This window comes from Bactrocera dorsalis, chromosome 6, assembly GCF_023373825.1.
Source record: "Bactrocera dorsalis isolate Fly_Bdor chromosome 6, ASM2337382v1, whole genome shotgun sequence".
In the NCBI taxonomy this organism is placed as follows: domain Eukaryota; kingdom Metazoa; phylum Arthropoda; class Insecta; order Diptera; family Tephritidae; genus Bactrocera; species Bactrocera dorsalis.
Window position 1 is genome coordinate 3048337 of NC_064308.1, and position 21541 is coordinate 3069877.

Consider the following 21541-nt stretch of genomic DNA (forward strand, 5'->3'; position numbering starts at 1 on the left):
TGCGGTAGCTTAGTTGGTTCTAACAATGAACTTACATTCTAGGTTCCTATTCGTAATCCATTTTCCATGTTGAAGGTCGTCATCAATTTATCGTTCTTAATCTGCACTTTGTTTATTTCGGTTTTGGTAATCAGAGGGTTTAAGATGAGTAGGTGATTAGCCTTCTGCATTCGAGCCTAGTTCCGGGCCTGCCGGTTTCGCCTCTAGGCAGGCAATGGCGTAGGAATTTCCTCCTCGCAGGTGCTAAGGTTATACCGCCTTTTCTCGGTCGACAGAGCCTCGTTTGTAGTGAACAGGGGGTACCGCGCGAAGGTGAGGTTGACGTTTGGGAGGGATAGACTATATATTCGCGTCACCAACCCCATTTGCCCATTTTAGGTACTAGCTGAATGGGACCCCCCACCACCTTGTTGGGCGCCAATTAATAAAATTGCCTTTTTATACTCTTGCAACTAGTTCCTACACTGTAGTTCAGTTTTGTTCGTCTAATGGTTGTCTATAGCACCTAAAACTAATCGAGATAGATATAAGGCAATATATATATTAATGATCAGGATGACGAGAAAAGTTGAAATGCATTTGATTGTATTGTCTTTCTGTCCATCCGTCCGTCCGTGCAAGCTGTAACTTTAGTACAAATAGAGATATCTTGATGAAACTTAGTACCTGGTTTTCTTAGTACTAAATAAGTTCGAGTTCGTAGATGGGCATAATTGGACCACTGGCACGCTCACAAATCGCCATTCACCGAAAGCACATAAAGTTTATTAACTAAGGACTAAATTAAGATATAAAATTGTAATTTGGCACAGGGAAACGCAGTAGCCAGGGGCAAATTTTGAAAAATTGGTCATGGCATCGCCACTAAAGCTACAACAACCAAATTCGCCCAGCACAAATACTGCAAGATTTACTTCCGATACAGTGAACATGGATGAATATCCCGCTCACTTCTGATATAACAGTACTGTTCAAAACTACTAAATCCAACAGAAACTGTTCAAGACCCTAGGTACCGATTATGAGGATCCCAGTACCTATAGTTGACTTTTGGTCAAACGTTAAAACTTAAATAAGATTGTTTAGATCCTTACCACGGGTGGGGGGAAAACAAACACCTTATTCAAGCTGAGAAATATTTCATTCTAGTTCTTATCTGGTATTTTCCTTGCTTATATACACATTTTGAAACTATGTTAAGTAACTAAATATATGTGTATGTGTGTGTTTAATGTTATCTCTTCTGTAAATGTATGACTTGTGTCCCCATGCATTTTAATTATTATTGGATGTGCGTTGTATGTAAATGCATTATGTAAATATGTATGTATGTATATATGTATATTAATATATAAATAGATATTTATATTTAGTAGAATTTCGGCTTTGTTGATAAGTAAGCATGTTCAATGATATTTGAACATTACTTATTGCTTAATGACTTCGACCTGACTCGACTAGCTTTTTTTTGCTCCACGGAGAAACGGCTTTTTATTGTTCTTTCGAGTTGCAGATCTTGGCGGGAAAACCGAGCCATGCGGAAGTTATTGTTTATTGGTATTGTATATTTGAAAAGACAGCGAACGCCACGCACATACCGCACATATTGAGAATTGAGTGCAAGAATAGGCTTAGCTTAGATTATAGCGTTTGACCACAGGTGTACCTTAACTTATACTGATATACTTACTTATTTACGATGATTCGGGGGCAAAGGTGTTGGGCGGCAAAGAACACGATGACAGTCGGCGATTCGTTTATTTGTTTCTTTCGGTGCAGCACGGATTTACTACCAATGACACAATGTTGTGACGGTTTGTAGTCGCATCAATTCACTTCAACGAAAGATGAACTTATCACGAATGTTTATCCGAACATTAACCAAATTATCGTAACTGTTTGAGTGCACGCACAATTTTAGCAGCCAAAAATACCGATGTTAATGACTTAAACTGAAAGATTCAAAGTTCGAAGCCGTTAGTTATCCAGTGGGACAATACGTATATTTGTATAACATTGCCGAACAAATAATACACAAACCAGCTTACATACATACATACAATACATACACCTGCGTGCACATGTTAACATATCACCAAAGAAAATTCGGAATCGTTTCAAATAGCACAAACATCACAAGTTAACATGGCAGCCAAAGTCGCGAAGTCCAAATGTACATACTAATATCGGTATTCTGCGTGAGACGATTGTACTACTAGTAGTATACTACTACTAGTAGTATACTACTTTACAGTATACTACTATACTGTAACTGCCAGAATACCAAAATGAGACTCCTTACTAACAGAATCACTAAATTACTATAGTCACTATTAGAGACATACTACTAGTAGTATACTACTAGTAGTACTTTACAGTATACTACTATACTGTAACTGCCAGAATACCAAAATGAGACTCCTTACTAACAGAATCACTAAATTACTATAGTCACTATTAGAGACATGAGACAATCGTCTCACGCAGAATACCGACATAAATCTCACAACAGAAGCATTTTTATTCATAAACGCAGCCACACATTCGTCAAGCGACCTCGATTCATTCATAGTAACATACTATTCACCGTTACATATCCCCGAACATGCTTTCGCCTAAATTTGATGTATTGTGGAACTTTATAAGGAAAGTACCACTATTCTGTGCTCTTTTGTATCGGTATTAATTATACCACTAAAATGGTTTGAAAGTATTAAGCCTGGCTGCATTTCTTATACTGTTGTAATTTTTTCAGTTAAAAGTATTTTAACGATATATAATAGTGTTGCAATATTGCTCAAAATATTTTTTTCGGCATGTTCTAATGGCTCTTCTATAATCAAAATTGGTATGCTTTCTTTTTTAAGCTTTTCTATTACGCTTTTAATTTAATTTTTGTTTAATAGCATAGAGTTTAATATTTTAGTTTTGGCCCATTTAATGTCATATTTAATGTTGATTAAAATTTCTTTTACTATACAATTGATCTCCTTTTTGCACGGTTAACTGGGACAGTAAATTACCCGTGCACAAAAAAAACGTGCAAAAATAGACAGATTTTAATATAAAACTTTCTATAAAGACCAATTTACGAAATAAATCTTGTAAAAAAGGCAAACGTGTAAAAAAGAATCTATCTATTTGTGCAGTGAGAACTTACACAATTAAAACATTGTAGATTTTCATAGTATTATTTACATATGTATTACTTTTAAAAGGAAAAAATAAAAAGTATTCTGGGAATGTTAACAAAATGGATATAATATAAAATACGTTTAAGGTTTAAAAAAATCAGTCATTAATCGCTGCGTCTTCTTTGCTTTTACTTCTTCATACAGCTCACGGTAGCATTCTACTGCTTCATTTAATTGGCGCTGGAATCTGGCAGACCGTTCCGTGTTTGGGTCCAAGTTGAGGAAATGATTTTCTAATTCCATCGCTATGTTTAACCCATTTTGGATCAAAGATGCACTAAGGCCAGCAGCGCTCGAATCTTCTTCCCTGTCCTCCTCATTCTCTTTGTTGTCATTACAATAGTTTTCTGCAAAACTTTGCAAAATCTCATCATCGGAAATAACAACATTTTCGAAAAGTTCATTGATATTTTCAATAGTTATATCGTGGAATCCTTCTCCTCCGATCGTGTGGGAAACTTGGAAAATATCGGCATATTCAGATAATGTCTCATTCTCAGTATGCATTACCGCTACATCCGCCCACAGGTTTTTCCAGCACCTATTTGTAGTGGTTTTCTTAATTTCTCTTACAGAGAAACTAATGCAGTCTATGCAGTTTTTTATATCGAACGCTTTCCACGCAGATATTACATTCATTTCATTATTTGATTCAATTTCTTTTATTATGTGTTGAAAAGAATGCTTCGCATAATAACGTTTAAAAGTAGCAATAATGCCCTGATCGAGTGGTTGTATTAGCGATATTAGCGTTGTATTAGGAGGTAGAAACATTATCTTCACGTTTTTATGAGAAATGTCTGGATGACCAGGAGCGTTGTCTATGACTAGTAAAACTTTGAAATCAAGTTGTTTTGAACGGAGATACTCTCGGACTTCAGGTACTAAATGTTGTAAAAACCAGTCCTTGAAAAGTGAAGCTGTGACCCAAGCCTTTTTATTTGCCATCCAATGGACCGGAAGCTTGGTTTTGTCGATACCTGAGGAACGAATTAGCGAATTAAAATACATATCAGTGTTTAAAACAAAGCATTCTAACTGACCTTTTAAGGCCCTAGGGTTAAGATTTTTGTAAACAAGAAGAGGTTTCAACATTTTGTCTCCTGATACATTGCTACATAACAACAACGTGATACGCTCCTTTGCTACTTTAAAACCTTTCACAGAATTTTCTTGTTTTGCCAAATAAGTGCGACTAGGCATTTTTTGCAAAAGAGTGCCGTCTCATCTGCATTGAATACTTGGTGAGCCTCATAACCTCCCAACGTTATTGCTTCTAAGAACTCTTTAGGAAATGCTCTTGCCGCATGATCATCTGCTGAGGCTCCTTCTCCTGTGACTTTTACATTGTGTAGTGAATTTCTTTTCAAGAAGTTTCGTAACCAGCCATTACTGGCATTAAAATGGGATCGTTTGCTATTTATTGATGTGGAAGGCTCTTCGTTTTTAATTGTTACATAAAATTGTTGCATCTTTGCTTTTATAGATCTTGTAGCAATAGGCATCCTCTTTACCGCATGGTCTTCAATCCAACACAAAAGGGCACGTTCTGCTTTCAAAACTGCAACATCGCGAACATAAAACCCATGTAAAAAGCACCCAGCACTGGCGGCTGAAACCACTTTTCTTATCGTTGTTTCGTTTTTCCTTATGGTAGGAATTGTTGCTTCATTTATATTTGTACGCTTTGAGATTGTTGCAATCTTTCCCCCCCTTTTAATTCATCTAAAATTTTATTTTTTTCTTTTAAATTTAATTTTGTTCGCTTGGACGCCATGTCGCTATGTTTTCTTATAACATTTCTTTGTTTACCTTTTTTGTCAATTCTTGACATCCAATAACAGCAGTGTATTTTTAAGTACGTAAAATTGAGAGTTGCATTTGCTTGAATAATGAATCTTTATATATTCGAATAGATTCAAAATTTTAATTTTATTCCAAAAATAGTATATAACTAAAATGAAAAACCCGTGCAAAAAAAGTAAAACTGTGAAAAAAGGGTAACTAGGAGGTTCACAAAAACACCGTGTAAAAAAAACCGTGTAAAAAGGAGATCAACTGTACTTATTCCATTTTCGATACTTAACGCTAATTTGTTTTCAAAACCTCCGTCCTTTTTAATGTAATTACATAGATATTTCATTTATGTTATTTACTAAACTATTAAATTTTAGATTAAAATCTTCGTTTACGAACATTAGACTATTGTTATTACTATGGGGTTGTTTTTATCTGTACAATTCAATGCATGTGTGTGTGTTAATTTTATTTGATCTGTAAATTTATGACTTGTGTTTACCCATTCATTTTTATTATTTTTGAATGCGCATTGCATGTAAATGCATGTGTCTGTTTATGTCATACATATGTACATATATGTATTTGAAAATATATATTTATTTTTAATAGTATTTCGGCTGAGTGCTTGGAGCGCACTTATGAGAGATGCCGCCGCCACGATGTCAAAATCGTGCTTGGCGACTTCAACGCCAGGGTGGGCAAAGAAGGTATCTTTGGCACTACAGTCGGTAAATTCAGCCTCCATGAGGAAACATCCCCAAATGGGTTGAGGCTGATCGACTTCGCCGGGGCCCGAAATATGGTTATCTGTAGTACTAGATTCCAGCATAAGAAGATTCATCAAGCTACCTGGCTGTCTCCGGATCGAAAAACCACCAACCAGATCGATCATGTTGTGATAGACGGAAGACACGTCTCCAGTGTTTTAGATGTGCGTGCGCTCCGAGGTCCTAACATCGACTTGGACCACTATCTTGTAGCAGCTAAGATTCGCACCCGCCTCTGTGCAGCAAAAAACGCACGCCAACAAACACAAGGAAGGTTCGACGTCGAGAAGCTGCAATCACAACAGACAGCCGAGCGATTTTCTACTCGGCTTGCACTCCTGCTCTCGGAGAGCACTCGTCAACAACTCGGTATAAGGGAACTGTGGGACGGCATTACAGACTCCTTACGTACAGCTGCAACCGAAACCATTGGTTTTCGGAAAGTGCAAAAGAACAGCTGGTACGACGAAGAGTGCCGTGTCGCAGCGGAGAGAAAACAGGCTGCCTGCCGAATCGATGACGATGGAGCAGACGTTCCATTACCCGACCATGAAGAAGTTCGAATAGCAATCACCCGCCTAAAGAACAACAAAGCGGCAGGGGCCGATGGATTGCCGCCGAGCTATTCAAACACGGCGGCGAAGAACTGATAAGGAGCATGCATCAGCTTCTTTGTAAAATATGGTCGGCCGAAAGCATGCCCAACGACTGGAATTTAAGTGTGCTATGCCCAATCCATAAAAAAGGAGACCCCACAATCTGCGCCAACTACCGTGGGATTAGCCTCCTCAACATCGCATATAAGGTTCTATCGAGCGTATTGTGTGAAAGATTAAAGCCCACCGTCAACGAACTGATTGGACCTTATCAGTGTGGCTTTAGACCTGGCAAATCAACAACCGACCAGATATTCACCGTGCGCCAAATCTTGGAAAAGACCCGTGAAAGGAGAATCGACACTCACCACCTATTCGTCGATTTCAAAGTTGCTTTCGGCAGCACGAAAAGGAGCTGCCTTTACGCCGCGATGTCTGAATTTGGTATCCCCGCAAAACTAATACGGCTGTGTAAACTGACGTTGAGCGGGACCAAAAGCTCCGTCAGGATCGGGAAGGACCTCTCCGAGCCGTTCGATACCAAACGACGTTTCAGACAAGGTGATTCCCTATCGTGCGACTTTTTCAACCTGCTTCTGGAGAAAATAGTTCGAGCTGCAGAACTCAACAGAGAAGTTACCATCTTCTATAAGAGTGTACAACTGCTGGCGTATGCCGATGATATTGATATTATCGGCCTCAACACCCGCGCCGTTAGTTCTGCTTTTTCCAGGCTGGACAAGGAAGCAAAACGAATGGGTCTGGCAGTGAACGAGGGCAAGACGAAATATCTCCTGTCATCAAACAAACAGTCGTCGCACTCGCGACTTGGCACTCACGTCACTGTTGACAGTCATAACTTTGAAGTTGTAGATAATTTCGTCTATCTTGGAACCAGCGTAAACACCACTAACAATGTCAGCCTAGAAATCCAACGCAGGATAACTCTTGCCCAACTCCACTGGATAATTCACGGCGTCGTCTTCATTGTCAATACGATCGATCGATTTGTATGAGTGCAATTCTCCCGGAATTTGAATTTGAATCTTCCAGTTTAGGTCTCAACAATTCTTGATGAGTTCATCTTTCGTGAATCTATAAACGGCAAATGGAATTGATACCAAACCACCGGAAGTATCAACCGTAATGTATCCATATTCAATTTTTAGATGTAAAATGTCTTCGGCAATGTCAGTTTTGTTAGTATCTCATAATAGACGCGGATTTAGAGGCTGATATGTCGATATTATTATTGTGAAAAGTGTGCGAACGTCATTTTAATTCCAGTGATTATCATCTTCCAGCAATTGTAATTGCTGGCTTGCTTCTCAAAAAGTTGCACACACCGTATCATTCACAGTACGCAATGACTCATATGAAGTTGAACCGCGTACATTTATCAATAGCAACCGAAGGTAGAAACAATCGTCGTTTTTCGGGTGGATTGTGTAAATTCATCTTAATGCATTAATTGATAACACACTTGGATGTCCATCTACTGCTTGCCCTTGCTTTCTGCGTAATTATTTCTTCAACGATGCATTCCATGCATAATATCGAGGTATTTCCGAATGTCCTCATAAACGGATCACTAACGAAAGTTGAGCAAAAACTCGTAAATGTTAATTTTGTTGCTGGCGGTGTTTCCATTGGCTGTACTATATTCCCTGGGTTGAAATACATTCTTTGGCCATTCTCAAAATTAACTGCGAGACGCACAACAGTCGGAAAGCGCTACAAAGTGCTTTGGTGCAGTTCACGTATCAACCGTATCGTTCAAGACCAATAACCGCCATGTCGCTTCCTTTGGTCATGTACTTACAAACGTATTTTATCGATTACCCCAAACTGCGATACTCAACATTGACATGACTTTTGAATGTGAATTAGACAACAGTGGTGAATATAGTATGATCCGTGTGTTGTCAACTTCGATATTTATTCACTCTTCTAAATTGAAAGCTGAATGTTCCGCCATTGTCGTGTGGTGAGCAACGCCGATAAAGTACAATACAGTACAGCCATCATTTCTTGTTTGTGTTTCCGAAAGAAAAGCACGTGGATAGTGTTTGGTAGATTTATTGTCAGACATACAAATCGAAGTGGGATTGTGATATCCGCAAGGCCCATGAACCATAATGGTTTTCATCACTTCGTATAATACTGGATCTTTCTCTGCATCAGGAATTTAATTTCAGCAGAAATGATTTCATCAATTTCATCTGGTGTAACCACCATCCAAAAAGGAATATGTGCGTGGGGCAAACCTCTCTTTTGCCACTCAACAGAGTACATCTAGTATCTAATCGCAACATATATACGTTGCTTCCAGATAAAGTCCATCGAAGCTGTTGCTTGAAATGTCTTGATGTGACATCGTGACGATCGCTTGCTGATTCACCGCGATCCACAATACCACACGTATGTATCATTGCATCTTGGGAGTACTCGGTCAAGTGCCTTGCGTTGCTAATGTACTTATGTTGATGCCAAAAAGAACACCGACCGATATTACAAATTTCAATCTGTAATTGATCACTTTGTGTGCAACACACATAACATTTTCACTGAATAATTTTCAAAAATTTTTGAAGCAAACGAGAAATTTGAACGATTCAAATAATTGAAAAACAAAACAAAAAAAATTTGAATGGAAACAATTTTCTTTTTGGAATCGTCCAATTTTCCGACTTTTCCTCACGAAAAGCATACAGGTTTTTTTATTTCTAAACCTTCCCCGATTCACACAGAACATTCTCTGAAAATTTCATCAAGATTGGTTCCGTCGTTCCCTTAGCGTTACTAATAAACAAACAAACATTCGTTTGTATGGGAAAAAGAAAATGGCTGTTTTAGGGATTTTCTGGCAATTATTCGGGGTTTTCTTGCCGTAAAAACCATCCGTTTACGTTGTGTTAAAAATCATTTATTTTCGATTTTTCTAAATTTTTTTTTAATGAAACGCAGTTTGATAAACAACATTTTTTGGTTTCTATTCCGGTGTGTAAATGTACAGAGAAGATGGTTTTCCAACTCGGGAAAACGCCACGTATAATTGGCGCGCACCCATGCAATCGTAGTTACGATAATTTGGCCAGTTTGGCATAAACATTCGTGATGAGTTCATATTTCGTTGAAGTGAATTGACCAAAAGGCAGGTGGAATTAATATCAAACCACTGGAACCGAAATTTGCCTATTTCCAATTCTTAACGAATATGATGTAAAATGTCTTCGGCAATTTACTTTTGTTCGTGTTCCATAATTGACGCGGATTTGAAGGCTGATATGTCGAAATGACCATCGCGAAAAGTGTGTGCAATGACTCAAATCAAACCGAACGACATACATTTATTAATAGCAACCGAAGGTATTAGCAATCGTAGTTTTTCGGGTGGATTATGTAAATTCGTCTTAAGGAGTTAGTTGAGAACACACCTGGATGTCAATCTATTGGTTGGCCTTGCTTTCTGCGTACCTATTTCTTCGGCGATGCATTCCATGCATAATATCAAAGCATTTCCAAATAGAGCAATGTTCTCACAAACGAATCACTGACGCAGGTTGAGAAAAAACTCGTCAATGTAAATTTTGTTGTTGGAAGTGTTTCCGCTAGCTGTACTGTATTCTCTCGGTTGAAAAACACTCTTTAGCCATTCTCCAAATGAACTGCGAAACGCACAACAGTCGGAAAAGTCGATTTCACCAAACTACAATATCAAACATTAGCAAGAGTTTTGAATGTGAATTAGACAATAGTGGCGAATATGGTACGATCCATATGTTGTCGACTTCGATATTCACTACTCTAAGTTGAATGGTAAATGTCCTGCCATTGTCGTCTGATGAGCTACGACGATAGAGTGGATATCCATCATTTCCAGTTTGCGTTTCCGAAAGAAAAGCACGTGGATAGTGTTTCGTGCATTTATTGCAAGTGGTGTCCGCAAGGTCCATGCACCATATTGGTTTTCATCACTTCGTTGAATAATGGATCCTTCTCTGCATGAGGAATTTCCGCAGAAATGATTTCATCAATTTGATCTGGTGTAATCACCATCCACCATTCAAGGAAGAATGTGTGCGTGCGGGAAACCTCTTTTTTGCAACTCAGCAGAGTACATCCAGCATCTGACTGCACCATACTTGTATATAATACATACGTTGCTTCAAGATAAACTCCATCAAACATCGTAGCTGTTGTTTGAAAAGTCTTGATGTGACATCGTAATGATCGCTTGCTGATTGACAGCGATCCATAATTCCGCACATATGTCATCGCATCCTGGGAGTCTCATGAAGTTCTTGTGTCTTGAGCTGCCATACGTTGATGGCAAAAAGAATGCCGACCGATATTAGCGCGATGCCTTCGTTGCTTCGTAAGAAATTTCAATCTGTAATTGATCACTTCGTTTGAAACACACATAAAGTTTTCACTGAATAATTTTCAATAATTTTTCTTTTAAATAGCCGCAAAAAAAAGCAAGCGACCAAAATTGAACGAAGTGTATGAAAAGTCAATTTTTAGAAATTTCCAATTTTTGGACTTTTCCTTAGGAAAAGTATATGGTTTTTTTTATATCTAACCCTTTCCAGATCCACAGCGAACAACTTCTGATTTCATGGAGTTTTACTTACATATGTACATACATATGTATGTATGTATGTATATACAAAATAAAACGTTTGTATGGGAAAAAGAAAAGGGCTGTTTTTAGGGGTTTTCCTTCTCCTAATAATAACAAATACAACAAAAAAAAGATCAGCCAAATCGGTTCAGCCATTCACGCGTGATGCCGTGACAACGAAAACGGTTTCATTTTTATATATAAGATTTCAAAATATTTTTAGATTATTTAATTAAATAATTGATATAGTTGACACCATTATGGTATGTTCATTCGTCATGTTAGCTTTTCTCAACCAGTGAATTCCTTTCATACGTAATTTACGAATGTAAAGAATTCCGTTAATCGATTTTTCGGAATCGATCTACAGCAGTCGAAGTCGATTAAGAATCGGTTCTTGACATTCGAAAAATCGATTATTTTACGAGAAAACTCGATTCTCGAGTAGAATCGGAATCGAGTTTACCATCCCTACCGGCAGCCATCGGGGCACATATAAAACCTCCGCACAATAACCACCACAAAAAAAAAAAAGATTTTTTTCTATGTAATTTATATGGAAAACAGAAAATTTGAAATAGGCTCCTCTTAATATTAATATTAGGAGCTCATCTTTTGAGTGAGTTTTTTTTTTACACATTTTTGAAAGTTTTGAGCCTGTTTTTCAGTTGAAAAAAAAGGTTGCCTCAGAATGGCACACCCTAATCTCGGTGCTAAAATTTAATGTCTCTGGCGTATTAAGTTATTGATTTATCGCGCTCTTAGTAGTTTTTAACACTATCGTTATACGGGGAGTGAGTCGGGTTGTTCTCATATTTTATCCATTTTCACATGGTCCGTAGAAGTTCTTACAAGATTTGTACTCATCAAATTGTACATATGTACATTAAACTTATTTGGAGGGACTGACTCTTTCAAAGTTTTTTTCCTACAGGTACCCCGATCCCCTGTACCAAATTATAGCTTTATATCTTAGCTTAGTGCTTAGTTATGGCACTTTATATGTAATATAATTATATGTAATGTAACATACTTACACTTTTGTTCATTTATACTCGTATTTATTCGCCAGTTGGCTAGCCATTCCTTGACAGAACTTAAGCGCGATAATAACAGCATCAAGCGCTAATGTACTTGATGCTATACGATTCATTTAGCATCAAATGGCGCTGCAACACAAAGAAGTTATGTGAGTAGAGGGACTCCTGAAGGAGGGGTCCTCTCCCCGCTTCTATGGGTTGTAGCGCTGCACGAAATACTAATCCAATTAAACGGTGGAAGAATGAAAGCAGTCGCATATGCAGACATAATTATATTGTTGATATCAGGCATGTTTCCTTCAACAGTCAGCGATATTATGGAAAGAGCTCTACGAACCAATTCACCCTAACAAAACAGAATTGATTGGTTTCAACTACCGGTACCAAACGGTACAGCGCTTCCTCTATCCCCAACAGTCAAATACTTGGGGGTGGAGGATGACACCAAACTTCCCCGAAAAAAATATAGGAAAAAGAATAAATAAAACATATATGGCCTACTATACTTGCAAGATAATCGTCAAGATTTGGAGCCTAGTATAATCATGTGGATGTATTCGGCTGTCATAAAATCTATACTTATATATGGAGCTCTGTTATGGTGGCCAGCGCTAAACAAACAATACAATATTTGAAAATTAAATGGAATACAAAGAGCAGCATGCGTAGATATTACTGGTAACGAGTTGGCAAAGGCAAGAATTTTCCTTAACGAATCCGAGGCGGAGCTAATAGCATGCCCGCTTGGATCGATTAAAAGAGAGATCAAGAGACAATTTCAACAAATTGTAAATAACAGATGGAAAAACAAAATTGTACATTTATAATCTTACGAAACGTCCTGTATATTCCTTTGACTTACAGATGTCATTATGAATAGAAGCTAAGTTCATTATTCAATAAACTTCCTTCTTCTGTTTTATACTGTCGCCAAGTTAACACGCGTTTTACTCTCCTAACTGGTTATGGGCCTTTGCCACACAAAGTTAATTTAAAAAATGGTTCTGTGTGTTAACTTAATGTATTGACTTTTGATTTGGAATATATTTTACAATTTAAATAATGTGGAACGTTTTTTCGGTACCCGTCGAACGACTTCGTGGTCGTGAAAATTTTGATGTCTGGAAATGCCAGGCAAAATAATATTTGGTCATAAAAGGCCACTGGAAAATGGTCCAGAATGGTTTGCCTGTCACTGCAACTGTGGCTGATCGTGATGCTAATGAAAAAACACTAGCTGAAATCACGATGCTGGTGGAGCCAAATAATTTCGGTCACTTTGCAGATAAAACATCAGCTAAAAACGCGAGGGAAGCACTTATGGAAGCCTATGAAGATAAAGGTTTGACGCGCAAGGTGGAAGTGTTGAAGCAATTGGTACAACTCAAGCTGTCAGACTGCGAGACTGTGCAAGAGCATGTAAACTCAATGATAATGACTGCATTTAAAGTGAGAAACGCAGGTCTAAAAATTGATGATGAACTAACCGCATCACTCATGTTAGCTGGGTTGCCCAATGAGTTTCAAGCGCTAGTGCTCGCTGTCAAAAACTCCAAGAAAATGCTCACTGTAGACGCTGTGAAAAATCTACTTTTACAAGATGCAAAATTTGATGCAAAGCAAGGTGCCGAAAATGCTCTTTATACAAAAGCAAAAACATTTTCAAAAGTTCGCTGTCATTCGTGCAAGCAACTAGGGCACATAAGAAAAACTGTCGTAAGAAAATAGTGAAAAACGACAAACAAAAACAAAAAAGTCAGGTTCTTTTTGCTTCATCGCTTTATGCTAATATGCACAACAACGAAGACTGGTATGTCGATTGCGGCTGTAGTTAACACCTAGCCATACATATATGACCAACAACAACAAGTCAATACCACATCACGCATGTGCAACGTGATCACCACACAAACAAATGGAGGGACATCATCAGACAGGAATGTACAGCTGCCACGTGACCAACAACAAGCCAATACCACATCACGCATGTGCAACGTGATCAGCACACAAACACATGGAGGGACATCATCAGACAGGAATGTACAGCCACCACGTGACCAACAACAACAACCATGACATTATCCAATATGCCACACCACCGGAATTAGCCAATCAGAAGCCGACAGGAGTTGACTGCACTGCTATAAAAGAGTGACGCGCATACAACAATTGTTCTCAGTTTAAATATGTATAATCATTGGCATAGCCAGTAATATATTGTCCATCGTGTAAACATACAATATACAGTGAATCAATTAAGTTTAGGTACAAAGGCATTTTCTCTAATAAACCTATAATTTATTCATTTAACTTTGTAAAAAAAATAATATTTTTTTTGTCAATTCCAATAACGAACATATTTTAATGCATTTATTTTAAAATCAGTCACTTTTTTCTATAAACACAACAAAATATAACAACAAAAACATAAATTCCATTGATTTAACGTCAATAAAGTTTTGGTACAAAAACGAAAAGAAATTAAAATATGATTTATACAAAAAAGATAATATCATTTTAATACTTTGTGGGACCTCCTTTAGCTTTAATTATTGCTTGTAAACGGCGATGCATGCTTTTTACTAGCACATTAGTGTCAGACTTTGTAATTTTGGCCCATTCAATTCCGATAGCGGCTTTTAAGGTATCCTTAGACGAAATATTGTGTTTTCGAATCCTTTTTTCTATCAAATCCCATATGTGCTCTATAGGATTAATGTCGGGTGATTGTGGTGGCGTTTGGAGTTGCTTGCAGTTATATAGGAGCCATTCACGGACTAGATACGACGTGTGTTTAGGGTCGTTATCTTGTTGAAAAAGAAATTGGCTGCTGTCGAGACCCAGTTTTTGCACGCTTGGGCGCAAATTTTTTTTCAGAATATCCAGATACATAAATTTGTTCATTTTATCTGTTATAAACTCCAAATTACCCACGCCTGATGCAGCCATGCATCCCCATACCATGATGTTTCCCCCACCATGTTTCACTGTAGGTATTAAGTTATTTTCTTGCATCTCTGCATTGGCACGCCTCCACACTTTTATTACTCCGTCCGACCCAAAAATGTTGAATTTTGAAATTGTAATCTTTTTTTCTTATTTGCTTTTGATATGAATGGTTTACGTCGCGCAGTTCGTCCGTAATACCCAGCTTTGTGCAGCACATTTCTCACAGTTTGAGGATTTACATTTTTTTGAAATTCCACGTTTATATTATTTGTAATCTTTACTGCTGAAATACGAGGATTTCGCTTGACAGCAGTGATGGCATTACGTTCTTCGCAGGGCGTTAAAACTTTAGGTCTGCCAGACCTATGTTTTATATTTAGATCTCCGTTAGTTGTGTACGATTTTATAATATTATAAACACTTGAATGTCGTTTCCCTACTATTGTTCCGATTTCCCGTAGAGTTTTATTTTCCAAATATAATTTTAATATTAATTTTCTTACTTCGAGCGAAATTTGTAAACCGCGGCCCATTTTTTTTTATTTCAGCAAATAAATACAATAAATTTTTATAGTTTTACACTTTCACACTTGACTACATATGTCTAGTTTACTGTCCAGCTTAAACAAATAACTAAAAAAATTAACCGAACGCAACAAAAACCAAAACAATATGACACGATGAATGAAGTGTACCTAAACTATTTTGATTACTTTCTGACTGCTTTTTTAATTCACAGCGTATAAGTGGCGCCACAAGACAGATAACGGCATACTATTCACTCAGTAACGTTGAGCATAATGCAGTTCTTGGAATGTACATAACGGTGTTCTTAAAACTTTTGTTGAAATTAGTTGTTTCAACGATTTTAGCTCTAAATTGTTACTGTACCTAAACTTTATTGATTCACTGTATATGTATATTTAAATAAAGAAACCTTGGAGGAATCCAAGAGAAATATATTTTTATAAAATAACTAAAGATTATTCTTAATTCTGTTCTCAACATATGGTAAAAGGCAACAAATGCATGACAAACAGAAAACGCGCGATAAACAAGAGAGTTATTGTCGCTGACAATAACAAAATTGATGTTGAATGCACTGGCGATGTGCAACTCTCTCTAGCTATTAAACATAATGGGGCATCTCGATAGGATAAAATCTATGTCTTACTAACTGTCAAATCTATTGCTATTGCCATTGCCAAATCTGTATGTGGGCATTTGTTATCATAATATAATCATTTGCGCAAAGGCGTAGGGTAGGTAGGTTTGGGCTGATGTAGCGCATGCTTTGCATGCTCTTTTTTTACAAATGTATTTCTGGGAAAATAAGAATTAATATTTTTGGACTACTATATAATAATTGTGGCATAAATTTTATATACCAATTAAAATAATAAATTTAAAATGAGAAATGATATTTTAATTTATGCTTGTATAAGTTTATTAAATTAAAGACTTCGCTCATTCCATAATTATTCTGTAAATTAACAATATTAAACTAAATATTAATTTTTTTGAAAAATGTTATTTTGAAAATATACTTTATTCTATTTTTATAATATAAGACATCACAACCGTCTTAATACTCGCTCTTCTAAATTTCATATTACCGAAATGAAAATGCCGTCGGCATATGTGTAAATGGGATATGTTGCCTCTTCGTAATTTTCATCGAAATGAAAACTGCGCTGTCAAACTGCTGAAGTGACAGCTTATTGCTTACAATATTTTTTCTTTCCCATTGTGTGTCATTTGACTCACCGAAAGTAAATTCGCACATAAACTAGGAACGTACTCAGCATTTTTAATAGTTGCGTTAACATTCTTACGGGGCATCTCGACAGGATAAAATCTATGTCTTACTAACTGTATTGCCGTGCCTAGTTTATGTGCGAATTTACTTTCGGTGAGTCAAATGACAGACAGTGGGAAAGAACTCCATTTTAAAGACAATTGGTGCAAAATATTGGCACTGGCTAGATGAGTTAGCGCCCCCCCCTCAACACACGTCCTTGGGCGATAATACACGACACCAACACGATCCACACATGAAGACACCACACACGAATACATCACACATGAAGACAAAACACATGACAACATCATACAGTTAGGCCGTTATACAGCGTATTCACCACTCAGCAGCCCTTAAAAGGATCAGCAGTAACGAGCAAAGGCCCTTTTTTCGATTCTCGTTCGTAACGACAATATATTCTCCGGCGGTCCGCAAGAGTGAAGCGAGTGCTGACAACAACGTGTTTTTTACAAGATATTTTCACTAAATACATACGTTCAAAAGTGCTTTCTGATATTTTCACTAAATACATACGTTCAAAAGTGTTTACTGATATTTTTACTAAATACATACGTTCCAAGTGTTTTCTGATATTTTTACTAAATACATCCAAAGCGGGCTTTTGCTAAAAGCAATCAACGTGTTCTTTTGCACACAATAAATTAAAAGATTATTTGCAAAAATACATCTAAGTGGTTTTTTATAAGATAAAGTCAAGTGGGCTACGGAATAAAATAAGCTCATTAAAATAAGTTTAATGGTATTCTATTGAAACAATCAAAAGTGCAGTGAATGGTAAAGAATCCTGGGCGAGACACCCAACCGCAGCAAGTATCGTGAAAGCAAAATAAGTAAGTAAACAGGCACAATTCCGATTTCTTTGGCGCCGCGATTTGAAGGTATCGTTGGAAGTCCTCCTGATTAAAAAAACATATAGGGTTAAAGGGTTCGCAAACGCTTAGTTTACCAGATATTCGACCTTAAAGTTCAAAAAATCGCAAAATTCGAACATTTCAAGAAGCTGTTTCACCACGATAAACACAGTTTATTCACATTTTTTTCTTCAAATTAATTAAATTACACTATAATCTTCTAAATAAAAGAACATTTTACACTTTTAGCAGGTTTTTTACCTAAAAAATCTTTATATTAAAAATTACATTTTACAGTCGTTTGAACCTCATTGGAGCGCTGCCATGTGATGATAAGGCAATTTGCTGAAATTCCTCTTTTTCGCAAAAATTCCTCTATTCATGCATATGGATATTTTTTTTAAATTTATTAAGCAAATAAGTAATATTATATAATAATATGTATAAGTAATATTATGTAATAATATTACGTAATAAAGTGTAAAGTATACGGTACAGTACGAAACTCAAATTTTGTTTCAATATGAGTGCATGATAACCGAAAAATATAACCACTTTATACCCAAAACTCATATTTAAATTTAATATTATATATATATTGTCGCCTAAAATACAAAGCAATGTATCATCAAAAATAAATGGAAATCGCTGAAAGATATAATAACCCAAATTTATCCATTTTATCACGAAAACTTAAATTTTGTTTCAATGTTGGATATAAAGTAGTTATATTTTTTCGTTATTATGCACTCATACTAATATTATACTTTAAATACAATAATATGTATATCGTCACCTACAATACAAAGCAATGTATCATCAAAAATAAATGGAAGTCGCTGACAGATAAAATAACCAATTTTATCCAATTTATAACGAAAACTCAAAATTTGTTTCAATATGAGTGCATGATAACAAAAATTAACTATAAACACTTTATCCACTTTATAACAAAAAGTCAATATTTTTTTTATTTTTAACGCAGAAAGGAGTACTACACGAAAGTACTTCAGTCACCCCGGGTATTCGCTTGGCCAGGGTTATTTTTTTAGAGCGCGGCCGAAGGCCGCCAACACAAAAAGAAGTACTACGCGAAAGGACTTCAGTCACCCCGGATATTCGCTCGGCCAGGGTTATTTTTGTAAAGCGCGGCCGAAGGCCGCTAACGCAGAAAGGAGTAACACGCAAAAGTACTTCAGTCACCCCGGGTATTCGCTCGGCCAGAAAGAAGTACTACGCGAAAATACTTTTGTCACGCCAGGTATTCGCTCGGCCAGGGTAATTTTTTTAGAGCGCGGCCGAAGGCCACCAACGCAGAAAGAAGTACTACGCGAAAGTACTTCAGTCACCCCGGGTATTCGCTCGGCCAGGGTAATTTTTTTAGAGCGCGGCCGAAGGCCACCAACGCAGAAAGAAGTACTACGCGAAAGTACTTCAGTCACCCCGGGTATTCGCTCGGCCAGGGTTATTTTTTTAAAGCGCGGTCGAAGGCCGCTAACGCAGAAAGGAGTAACACGCAAAAGTACTTCAGTCACCCCGGGTATTCGCTCGTAATATTATAATATTATGACACGATTTTACTTATCTGTGTTTATTAAATATAAATCACATATTTTTCATATATTCATATATGTATGTATATGGAAAAGTGTTCACATATTCAAAAATCTTCTTTATAGTTTTTTTATAGTTAATAAAGAAAAAAGTATCACTCGAAAGTACATAGAAACAAAGAAAACGCTGTGAAACGCTGAAAAATCCTTCACTTTTGGTTTTTAAGGTGTGGCAATACTGGTTTTCCTCGTGAATATAAGCACTGTAAACTTTTCAGCCATAAATTTGACAAGTGATTTTTAAATTACTAAATTTTGCTGAAAAATTACAAAATAAATGTGGAATGTGAGCTTATTTCAATGCTTAGAGTGTATATTTGAATATACATAGTAAAAAACGTGAAAAAATTAGTGAAACATGGAGAAATAACATGGGTTCCTAGTGCAAGTTTTTGAATTTTTAAACGTAAATATTTTAAAAAATATTAGTTATTTTTATATTATTTTGGATATTCCTCCAATAGAGAAGCTCCCCTATCCGTAGATACCCCATTTATACGGAAATTCGGTTTTTTACCCCTCCGCCAAAGTTATTGGAATCGTGCCAAAATATTAAACGAGGACCAACAACTAATTGGAACTGAGAGCAAAATAAATGGTCTTTATCGTCTGAACTGTGTGCAGCGAGATAATGCAGCGAGGGACGTCGCAAGCTATAACTTATGGCAAAGCCGCATAGGTCGCATGTCTGTCGAGAAAGTGTCACAGCCATCCAAAATGCTTCGGAAAGTGTTAAAATTACAACCAGTGGTAACGACAAATATGTGGTTTGCATAAAAGGCAAGCAAACCAGAGCGTTACACAGCGAAAAAGGGCAGCGTACTCAACAACCTTTGGAACTAATACATAGTGATGTAATGGGTCCATTAAATGTTAACTCATTTTCTGGTGCGCGCTATTTGTTAACGTTTGTGGATGACTATTCCAGAAAAGTGTTTGTTATCCCAATTAAATCAAAAACAGCTGTCTTGAATAAATTTGTAAAATTCAAAGCAATGGTGCAGAATCAATCTTTGAAATATATAAAAGTTCTCCGAACGGACAATGGTCGCGAATATATAAATGAAGTGTTCAACAAATATCTTTCGAAATATGGCATTATCCATCAGAAAACGATTGGGGGTGTACCCCAAACAGAATGGCGTTGCAGAGAGGCTAAATCGGACAATAACGGAAAAAATCAGATGCATGCTGCTAGATGCAAGCTTGGAGGATAGATTCCGGGCTGAGGCTGCTGTAACTGCGGCATATCTACTGAATCGTATACCATGCAGAGGTAACAATCTGAGTACGGAAAAGTTGTGGTCAGGAAAAAGACCAAACTTGAAACACCTCAAAGTCTTTGGTTGCAAAGCAATGGTTCACGTAGCCAAAGAAAAACGCGGGCTACAGTAGGCTACAGTACCTAATCAAAGCATACAGATTGTATGATCCTATAGCGAAAAATATTATTGTTAGCTGTGATGTAGTTTTTATTGAAAATCAAATTAATCAAAATCCTCCAGCTATAGATGCAATGACAAATACGGTTAATTTATAGTTACCAGAGCCAACTTCCGTTGCCAATTCAGAGTGGGAATATGTGAAAGAATTGCCAACAGAAGTTGGTAGTGGTGAAACTTTAGGTAGTAGTCATTCGCATACAGAAGGGAATCATGAATAAACAATGGAGCGCGAAAAAATAAGAGATTTGAACAATGAAGGACTCCGTCGCTCTGAGCGATTGCGGAATATGTTACGACCAAATTATAATCTCTGCGTAACTGAATATGTATCATCAGATCCAAACACTGTGGAGGAAGCGATGGCAAGCGAACACCATAAACTTTGGCAATCTGCAATGATTGATGAAATTGAATCTCATGATATCAACGGCACTTGGGAACTATCAGCCCTGCCTATGGGAAAGAAAGCCATTCCGTCAAAATGGGGTTTCAAAAGAAAGTTATAAAGCCAGGCTTGTGGTGAAAGGATTCAACCAGAAGCAGCACATCGATTATGACGAGACATTCGCACAAGTTGTGCGATATACATCAATTCGTTTTTTGCTTGCTCTTGCGGTGAAATATAATCTTCCTGTTTACCAAACGGATGCTGTAAGTGCTTTTTTATATGGCGAGCTTAAAGAAGAGATCTATATGACTCAGCCAAGTGGCTTTGATGATGGATCCGGTCGCGTCTGCAATCGTTATATGGTCTGACGCAATCAAGTCGTGTCTGGAACATAAAGCTCAATTCAACGTTAGTTAGTTTCGGCTTGCAACGCAGCAACGTCGACCAAT

General features: G+C 37.1%; 2 protein-coding genes across 16 annotated transcripts in view; one reads left to right on the forward strand and one right to left on the reverse strand.

The window, feature by feature from the left end:
- Positions 1-21541, forward strand: part of LOC125779099 (glutamate receptor ionotropic, kainate 2) — a 2985835-nt gene that overhangs the window by 1601766 nt on the left and 1362528 nt on the right. The window lies entirely within an intron of this gene.
- LOC125779187 (uncharacterized) lies at positions 2704-3852 on the reverse strand. The gene has a single exon (XM_049459832.1). The coding sequence runs from the start codon at positions 3831-3833 to the stop codon at positions 3276-3278; it is 558 nt and encodes a 185-aa protein (XP_049315789.1). The 5' UTR covers positions 3834-3852; the 3' UTR covers positions 2704-3275.